This window comes from Cystoisospora suis, assembly GCF_002600585.1.
Source record: "Cystoisospora suis strain Wien I chromosome Unknown contig_5541, whole genome shotgun sequence".
NCBI lineage: Eukaryota > Apicomplexa > Conoidasida > Eucoccidiorida > Sarcocystidae > Cystoisospora > Cystoisospora suis.
Genome location: NW_027158331.1, coordinates 1 through 10212, shown reverse-complemented (window position 1 = coordinate 10212; position 10212 = coordinate 1). Strand labels below are relative to the sequence as shown.

At 41.1% G+C, this 10212-nt stretch overlaps 2 protein-coding genes across 2 annotated transcripts; one reads left to right on the top strand and one right to left on the bottom strand.

Moving 5' to 3' along the window:
• Positions 1-16: 16 nt before the first annotated feature.
• On the top strand, positions 17-5068 carry CSUI_009328 (uncharacterized protein). Its single transcript, XM_068069444.1, has 3 exons — positions 17-2753; positions 3220-3781; positions 4249-5068. The coding sequence occupies exons 1-3, from the start codon at positions 2085-2087 to the stop codon at positions 4635-4637; spliced, it is 1620 nt and encodes a 539-aa protein (XP_067918580.1). The 5' UTR covers positions 17-2084; the 3' UTR covers positions 4638-5068.
• A 1971-nt stretch (positions 5069-7039) lies between these two features.
• CSUI_009327 (uncharacterized protein) lies at positions 7040-10199 on the bottom strand. Its single transcript, XM_068069443.1, has 3 exons — positions 10020-10199; positions 8980-9134; positions 7040-8219 (listed from the first exon to the last, which is right to left on the bottom strand). The coding sequence occupies exons 1-3, from the start codon at positions 10140-10142 to the stop codon at positions 7163-7165; spliced, it is 1335 nt and encodes a 444-aa protein (XP_067918579.1). The 5' UTR covers positions 10143-10199; the 3' UTR covers positions 7040-7162.
• Positions 10200-10212: the final 13 nt, after the last annotated feature.

The following is a 10212-nucleotide window of genomic DNA, read 5'->3' as shown; positions in this document are numbered from 1 at the left end:
ACATACATACATGCCTACATACACACATATACATACATACATACCTATATACATACATATATGAATCCATTCTGCACAGAGATAGGCTGAAGTATGTGAATATTTTGTGTACTCTTCTGTCGATGTAACTCTACGGTGCTCGCTACTTCATCTGTAGTGTCTACACATAGGCGGTAGTAAAGAGGAAGACACCGATGTCTAGCTAGCTTCTCCTGTGTGGTATACACATAAACGTAGCTAGAGGGATAGATTAAAGATACATAGATTAACGACAAATAGATAAAGATAGACTAAACCTAGATAGATAGATTAAAGATAGATTAAAGATAGATAGATAGATAGATAATAGAAACATTAAAGACAGATAGATTAAAGATCGTCATCCTTTGATGGATAGGCAGGTAGAAGTGTGTGAAGAGGAGGGGAGAGAACGAGGAGGATGGAGGCCGTCGTCATAAGACTTCGTACAAAGTAAAAGAAGAGGAAGAGAACTGAAAGAAGAAGAAGAAATGGAGAAAGGATATGTAAAGAGAGAAATAAGATAGACATTTATCTTGATCTGTATAGACATCTTTTCATCTAACCTCAAACCCTCACTGAAGAATTTCCTCATAAAAGATACATTTTAAAGATTCTTCATGAGAAAGAAACCTGCCTTAGACCCACGTCTCTCTCTCTTCTTTCTTTCTTTCTTTCTCACTCTCTTTCTCTCTTTCTTTCTTTCTCACTCTCTCTCTCTTTCTTTCTCACTCTCTTTCTCTTTCTTTCTTTCTCACTCTTTCTTTCTTTCTTTCTTTCTTTCGTCTTCTTTGTGTGGAATCCGTCCGGCATGGAGAGGCAGAAGCACATGCAGGGAGATTTCTTTAGAGACACCTAGGCCCCGAAGAGAAGAGAGAGAGAGAGTCACTAAGGAGAAAATACAAGCACACACATATCTCTCCTCAGTGGATGGACGCCCCTACAGGCATCATAAGAAAAAGGAGCAAAGGAAAGAGTGAGAAGAAAGAGAGAAAGACAAAGAAATTCCTCTGTTCCCCTATCATCTTTTCTTCCTTTCTTTCTTTGGGACTGAAAGAGAGAAGAAAGATGACGAATATAGATATCGTCGTGAATGAGGAAAAGAAGAAGAAGAAAAGACATGCAAAGCCTTCTCCATATTCTCATATAGAGGACAAAAGTCTTCTTCCTCTCTACGGAGACACCCTTCCCATACATAAGTACATGTACATATACCTACACATACACGTATACATACTTATCTAGTTAGAGACATTCTCTGTTGTTTTATCTGTCTCATCTTATCATTCATCTTCTTCTTTCTTTTTCTTTCTCTTCTTTTCTCTCCCTTTTCAGTTTTCTTCTCTCTCTTGCACCACAGCAGGTGTCCCTGCATTTGTCTCTGCCTCTCTGTCTCTAGCTTCCTCGGTACATACACACATATATATAGTGACATATAGATAGAGAGGGACAAAGATCTCTCAGACAAGATGCATGTCCATCTGTATGTGTCTCCATGTATAGTATTTGTAGAGGTCTCTGTGTAGATATGTTGGTCTGCTGAATGACTGAGTGCTTTTTCCTTTCTCCTCCTTTCTGCTTGAAGAGCTTTTTATCTCCCTCTTACGCACGCAGTACACGTGAATCTCTCGGGTTGTAGTTGCCCTAGCTAGATGAACCGATGTCTCTCTCCTGGGTCTAGCTAGATAGCTAGCTATGAGATAAATCGACGATTGTCTCCTTCTCAACAGTTTGAAGGATGCCTCGCCTCTCCCGGCCCCGAGTGCACCGCTGGGTTGCATGCGCTTCGAAACAAAAAAAAAGAAAACATGCATGCACACGCATGCAAACAACGTCCCTCTTTCTTTCTCTTTCTTTTGTGGCTCCTTTGTTCTGAGTGACGTCGGTACATGACTCCTTGCTTTTGAGTTCCTTCTTCTTTCTTTCCCCTCTCTTCTCGCGGCGTTCTTCTTTTTCTTCCACTAAAAAGAGATCTCCTGTTTCTCTAAAGAGATGCTTTTCTTTCTCTCCTGTAGACCTACTCTCTTTTCTCCCTCTTCTGGTCGTGTCTCTTCTTCACATACAAGATGCATTCGCGTGACCTCTACCCTCCACCTTCGTCTTCCGTTTCTTCTTCTTTTTCATCTCCACCAACATCTTTAGATCAGCGCTCCCAGCAGACCAGGACTTCTTCTTCTTCTCGGCCTTCTTGTCCTCCGTCCTTCTCCTCATCCCGTCGTTCTATCGTCTTCAAACCTCCTTCTCTATCATGTATCCCAACTTCTTCTTCTTTTTCTCCCGTCATTTTGCCTCTCTCAGATAAGCCGATTCCTTCCTATCTGTCTAACACGCTTCATCCAACCGCTCTCCTCACGAATCTATGGATTTCTATCTCTCTTTCCTCCACCCCTCTTTCGTCAGATCTTATGTATCTTATCGCCAGATCTCTCCCTTTCTCTGAATACACAGGCGTCCCTTCACAGCCGGTCGTTATAAGGCTAAAGAATCCTGCATGCACGGCTATCTTACAGCGGACCGGTAGACTATCCATTATGGGCGGATTGACCCCCGATCAAGCGACGTGGCAAGCCTATCGCCTCGCCTATAGAATAAAGTATAGAACTCAATGGGAATTCTTCACTCCCTCTTCTTCTTCTCAAAGACACAAGAAGACAGACACGACACAAGATGCGGAGCTCTCTTCTTCTTCTTCTTCAACGTTAGTCTCTTCAGGGACTTTGCCGAAGACATCCCAGGTAGAGAGAGGGAGAGAGAAGTTGAAGGAAAAGAGAGGTAGCGATAGAAAGAGAGAAAGGAGGAGAGATTGGGCGATGTATATGAGAGAGATATCTTGTAGATGTTGGTAGATACATGCGCGGGTGTGGAGCTGCTCTTCTTCTTTTTCTTCTTTTGTCTTTGCGTCTTTTGTTTTCTGTAGGAGAGACTGCATGCAGAGACACAGACAACCGAGTGTACAGACACCTCCTAAGGAAGGAGATTGGTTGGCATATCGACATAGATGATAGATGGAGAGATCGAGAAATAGGTAGATAGATAGATCAAAGATACACAGGTAAAGAAATAGAGGGTTCCCAGGTGATAGATGGGTTTCCGTGTAGCCTTTCTTATCTCTTTCTTCTCGCCTTCTTTCTTACTTGTCTCTAGTTTTCTTTCATCTCTCTCTTCCCTCTTTTCTTTCTTCTCCTTTTCTTTCTTTTCCAGAGAGACTTGAAATCTCGCTTTCTCTTCTCAACTAGCCTTCATCATCTCCAACTTCCCTCTTCTTCTTCTTCCTCTTCTTCGTTCTCTCAAGAGCCCCTCTCTCCATCTTTACGAATGCCTCCTCTTCTTCAGATACGTTATGTGCCTCTTCACTTTATTCGCTTTTCTCCTCAACGGATGCGCATCCAGCAGATGGTCTGCTGCCTAGACCTGGGAGGGGGAAGTTTCTCTCCTGACTTAGAGAGAATCGAGAGACACTCGTCTCTTCAAGGTCGGGTACTAGCCATGAAAGACGGCGTTACCATACGCATTCCTCTTGAAGAAGCGAAGACGAAGAATAGAGAGATATCCCAGGAAGAGGTCTCTAGAGATGACGGGAGTCGATCGTTCTCTCTTGATCGGGAGAAGATAAATCAAAAGAACAAGAAGATGAAGATGATGGACAGTCCTCTTTCTGCTGGCGTGTCTTTACCGAAAAAGACATGGGGCGTCGTACAAGAAGAAGAAGAGGAGGAAGATGAAGAGGAAGAAGATGAGGAAGATGAAGATTATGATGCTATAGGTAAGATCAAAAGAGGCGAATGAAGGAGAGCGAAGGTGTTCTTTTCTTTGAGTTCTGGGTGTTAAGTTGGCGGTGCAGTTCAGGTGTATGTACACCCGAACTGCATGCAAATGTGAAGATGATAAGGAAGGCCTATCATCTTGATTCTATGAATGACAAGGAAGATACCTATGAAAGATTATATACTTCAACTGAAGAACGGTCTAACCGACTGGCCTATATCTATATATACTGATACATTAAAGACGGGGATAGATACATGAAAGATGGAAAGATAGATTAGACGCAGATAGATAGATAGATGAAGTGTTGACATGTCGTCTTATGTGTAAGGGTATTATTGACAAGTGTATATACACCTGTGAAGTCCCTCGAGGGGTGACCATCGAGAATTGGTTTTCCTTACGTCATTCGTTCATTCATTCCTTCTCTCTCTTCTTTTTTCTCCAATGTTTCTTCGACGTCAGCCGCGAAGCTTTTTGCCGGGAGAATGAATGGAGAAGAAGAAGAAGACTGGATAGAAGAAGAAGAAGAAGGTCAAGAAGGAAGTGAGGGGGTGGGAAAGTCTAGACAGAAGAGACGGCGAAGCAGAACTGCGAAGGGAGAATCTCCTCGTTCAGGGAAGAAGAGAAAGAAAAGGTCCTGTCTTGACGAAGAAGAAGATTCAGATCTCCTTGAGAAGAACGGAGAAGAAGAAGCTTTTCGTTCCTTAAGAAAGAGAGGGAGAAAGCCCCAGAAGAGATGTGCGACGTGTATTGTGTATCGAACAGGAAGGATTCTGGTCTTGGGGTGTCGATGCATAGAAGAGATCGACTCTACAGTCACCTATATATGGCCCTCCCTTGTAGATCTATAAGAATCATTACAACTTCTATCACTACTCAAGGCTTGGAAAGATGAAGATTCAAAGCACCTTCTGGTCCTGGAGTTTCTTTCTCACTCTTTCTTTTCGACAAAGACACGATGGATGAGAAGATGAAAGAAATTCTTTTTCTCTTGATCTGTTGTATGTCGCTTGTTTACGTGGGGGTGTATGACGTCGATGTTGAAGAATCGATGTGCAGGATTCAGGTGTATGTACACCTCTCCTCTCCCTTGGAGGGGCCGAATCTTCTACTTCTTGTACGGTTTTCGTTTCTTAAGGAAAGGTTTCTATCGTTGCTTTTTCTTTCTTTCTTTTCTCTCTCTTATTCGCTTGAAGAAAACGCTTTGTCATTTCGTTCTTTCTCTATCCTCTTAATGAAGTTCTTTTCTCTCCCATTTTTTCTTTTTCAAACACAACACATGGACGAACGAAGGAGGAGGAGTGATTCACTACCTTCTTCTTCTTCTCTCCTTTCTTGGAGAAGATAGTCAAGAAGAAGATGCATAAAGAATAAGAAGAAGGAGATAAATAGTTAGAAGAAGACAGGTCTTCCTTCTCTTGTTCATTCTTCTTACACGTGACAAGACATAGCCTTCTTCTCTCCTTCCTCTACCCGCGGTACTATCTTCACACCCTCTATACAACTGTAGCGTTTACCTCTATCTTGAATCTCTCTCTCTCTCTCTCGATCTTTAATTTGTCTATCTATCTGTCTAGCTTACTTCTCCATGTCTGTGTGTGTAAGCTGCACACATTTAGGCCAGAGTGTATGTACACCTGGGTTGTCCTTCGAGTCTTCTCTCGTTTCCGGAAAGCAGGCTGAGATCAGGGGGTTCTCTGGGGATAGACATAAAATCTTTTGTCGTAGAGATCGCCTTACTAGGAGAGTCTAAAAATGAAGTAAAAGAAGAAAATGCTGAAAGATCGAGAGGGAGAAGAAGAAAAAGATCAGAGACAAAGTGTCTTCTCTCTTCTTTTGGCGAGAAACAGAGAGATCTCTTCTCCTCTAGATCAGCTCGAACATGTAGATCTTTCTTCCTTCTTTCCGTTCTTTTGCTTTCTTTCTTTCTTTATATCGCTTTCTTTGTCATCTTTTTCTTTCCTTCTTTCTCTCGGCACCAGGGGGATCAAGCATTCACCTGTATTAAAACTAGAGTGTTGATTGACATCTCTTGAAACAACGACACATCCACAACCACCCAGCTACCTAGACACATAGCTAGCTAGCTAACTAGCTGTCTCTCAAAGAGGTGCTTCCTGCCCCCTGTATCGAGCGATTTTGTGTCTTGTCACGACTCCTATTTCACTACGTCTCTCCTCCTAGCTACCTTTCTTTCTCTCAGTTTCTGGAGAAGTTGATAGGCAGGAAGACACCCTTCTATCTTCTATGCGTGGGTAGATCTGAAAGAACAAAAGATAGATCAATCTGATTCATTCATAGAAGAGAGACATTCGCGCAAAGAAAAAGACCTAAGAAGCACTCGTTCTACATATCAGCAGCAATCATGGATGAGGAGGTGTACATACACCTGAGAAGAGCAAAGAGAAAACAACCAAGAATGAGGGTCTAAAGAAATACTCTCTTCATGTCTAAATAAACTTTCCTTTCTTTCTTTTGCAAAATTAAAGTAGAATAGAAATGTCTCCTAATCTTTCTCCCGGTGTCTACCCTCTAAACATTATCTAAGGAGATTCCCAGCTATCCAAAGAAGGAGAACAGAAAGAAGAAGACAAGGATCTATATCGCTGCCTCAGATCCCTCAGACAGGCACCTCTCTGTCTCTCTCTTTCTCAATCGAATCATTTAGGAAAAGACCTTAACGCTGTTTTACTTCTGACCTCTTCTCCTCCTTCTTTGCCTCTTTCGACTTTTTTCCTCTCTCTCCTCTCCAAGAGGAACAACTGAAGAATACCCTACAGTCTCTTTTTTCTTTCCTTTCTTTCTTTCTTTCTTTTTATTGCTGACTTATTTCTCTCTTGTGCAAGGTTGGACTAGCGGTAGACATACAAGCCCACCGAGAGGGTTGAGGGTAGCTAGCTGAAAGAAGTAATCCTAGACACGAGGAGAGAGCAAAGAGCGAGCCAACTTTTATGCTTCTTTTCTTTCCTTTCATTATACAGATAGATGGAAATTTGTCTCACGAAAAATTTTAGAAGAGACAACACACAGGGATCTCTCACTCTGTCTCCCCTCCTTGACAAAAAGATTCCACACACCAAATACACACATATATATATATATATATACAGATAGATACATATATATATATAGATATACTCATAGGAAAGACGCGTATTCAGATATACAGGCAAATGTATCAAGTATCTATGATAGAGAGATAGAGATTTATAGATACAGGTAGATAGAGAGGAGCTATATATATATATATATATATATGTATACGGGTGTATGTATGTATGAATATCGAGGAGAAAGGCTATGCAATATGTGAAGAGAAGAAGATGACCGAGAAAAATGAAGAGAAAATTGGAAAGTAGAGAGGCACGTGGGGAAGTTACATAAGGTCATCGAGGTTCTCATCCTCTTCATCCTCCACGGGGAGAGAAGAAGAAGGTTTGAGTGTATGTACACCTCCATTCGTAGAAGAAGGACCAAGTTTGGCTAGAAAAGTGCGATTTTCATCTTCTTCTTCTTTTCTCTTTTTCATATCTTTTTCTTCTACTTCTGCTTGTCTGGGCTTATCTGTAGCATGTGATACACTACCAGGATTCGAATTAAATGAAGAAGAAGATGATGAAAAATTGCTTCGAGCCTGATGTGAAAGAAGAAGAGAAGAAGACGCTTGAGACTGAAGATGGAGATCCTCTCGGTTCTTTACCATTTCTTCTTCTGCTTCTTCTCTTCCTCTCTCTTTCATGGAGAGCTCCGCACTGCTCTTATATACCGACGAAGGAGGCAAGCCAACTTCTCTTTCTGTTGCCTCTTTCTCTTTCCATGGATAAGAGACGTCTTCCATCCTATTGTCTCTTGCTTGTTCTTTTGCTTTAGAGAGAAGAGAGTCAAGAGAAAAAGAAAGAGAAGAGTCCGGAGCATCTGAGGAGAGGTGTCTTGTGACCTGTCCTGATAAGAAGAGATTAAGCAACTTCTGGCGATTCTTCTCTTCTTCTTCTTCCTCTCGTTCTCTCATAAAAGCATCGTGACTTCTTTCATGAGGAAAACTTTCTTTCTTCTTCACGACTCCTTCCGCAGTCTTCTCATGTCGATTTCTCTCATCTACCGACAAAGAAGAAAAAGACGAAGGTGTCGCCGCACTCCTATGACCCGCAGTAGTAGGGGGAAGGGGAGGAGGTGCGTTAAGGCTGGAGAGGAAGAGATCGAATGAAGGATGGCGAAGACCATGATCGAGAAGCTCGTGATACCTGAGAGATTTCTTCGAGACAAACACTTTTCTACAGATATCTTCTCGACCATTATGTGAAGAAGAAGAATTGCAGGAGGGGGGGTTCCTCGGGGCTTGGCGAGCTGACGAGAGACATCCAGCTCTATGATAGCACATGTAAAGTCGGTCATTCACATGTAAAGATTCCAAACCGACAATTAACTCCTCACATCTGAAGAGAAAGAAAGAAAAAGAAAGAAAGAGTGAGAAAAAAAGAAAGAAAGAGTGAGAAATAAAGAAAGAAGAGAGAGACAGGAGACAACCCCCCCGTCTCACGATGAATCTCAACGACAACAGCCTATACGCTATACATACACATATATACATATATACATACATATATATATATATATACACATATATATATATATATGTGTATATATATGTGTGTATATGATTGAATATGTCTATGTGTGAGTTTGCATGTATTGAAAGAACGTGAGGAGTATGTGTTGAATCCGCAAGAAGAGAAAGAGGAAGAAGAAGAATGATAATTCCCTACACAACGCACAAAGAAGAACACCCCCTGAAATCTCTCTCTCTCTCTTGATACATCTGGACCTATCTATCTATCTATCTTTAATCTATCTTATATATATATACTAGCGTCCATAGTCATATAAATATGTCTGTTTATGTATATGTAGAGTGGGGGTCGTTAGTGGGTGTGCTATCGTATAGTATTTCTAGGCAGATGCCTAGTGGTCATAGACAATGCGTAAAGGAAGGCCTAGGAGAGAAAGAATGGAAGGACAGAGAAGAAGACGAAAGAAGAAGAAATTGAAGGAGAAAGGTATAAACACGAGCAAGAGAAATGTCGAAAGAAAGAACAAAGAAGAAGAGAATGAGGGAAAGAGAAGAAGAAGAAGAGAAGAAGAGAAGAAGAAGAAGAGAAGAAGAAGAAGAGAAGAAGAAGAAGTTGTCTGGCGTACACTGGACAGGATGGGGCAAGCAGATGCTTTTTGTCTTTCTCTTGAAGAGTCTGCATCTCTTCTTGACTATTTTGATCTAGAGTAATTCTATTGGTGAAAGAAGGAGTAGAAGTGCGTGACGCACACGAGGGACAAACCACATGAAAGCAAGGAACCTGCACAACACAACGCGACAAAGAAGAGAAAGAAAAAGAAGAGAAAGACGATGAAGGGGTGAAGAAGAAGAAGGAGAGAGAGAAAGATCAAAACGTCAGAGAAGGAATGAAAGAAAGGACATGCAAAACAAAGGAATGAGTAGACTCGGCCGAATGCCTTCCATGGATGGAGATAGATAAATAGATAGGGAGGGATAGATGGATGACGATCTACATATAGACACAGTTATGAAGATAGGGAGAAAAAGAGAAATACGGAGAGAGAAAGAGAGAGAAAAATACGAAGTTAAAGAAATATACAAATAGACAGAGGTATATACATAGGTAGAGATGATATACAGAGAACTAAAGAATGGAAATAGATAAAGAAGAGAAAGAAAAAGAAGAAAAGGAAGAATCCTCTCTCTCCTCCCTCACTTGCTATTCCACACGGAGATTCGCACATATCGATCCACGGCAGATCAACGCCAACGTCCATTCCTCTATCTATATCTCTATGCATATCTATAATATCTATATCTCTACGTATATATATCTATATCTCTATGTATATCTATAATATCTATATCTCTATGTATATCTATCTATATCTGTAGTAATATCTATATCTCTATCTCTATGTATATCTATCTATATCTCTATGTGTATCTACCTATACCACTAGGTAGGCCTAGAAGATGTGTCTTTACGTCTTTACGCATAGAAACGCATGCAACTTTTAGACAGGAAGAGAGTCGTGTGTGACAAATACACTTGAGAAGAAAAGAGACCGTGAGAGATATCCGCTTCTTCACCTCTATCTTCTTGACTCTCTCTGTTTCTTTTCTTCTTCTTTTTCTTTTCTTTTTCTTTTCTTCTTCTTTTTCTTTGTATTTTCTGTCTCACCGTTCTAAACCTTTCGACCATCGGGAGAGAACAATTGGGACAGAAGATCATCTCTTCTTCTTTTTCATCTTCTTCATCTTGTCCGATGCTTTTCTTCTTTCTCTCCCCCATGGGATAAGACATGACGGTGCATTTGACTTGCTGTACCTTCAGCTGGATAGGAGATAAAACAAGAAAAGGCAGATTCCCTAAG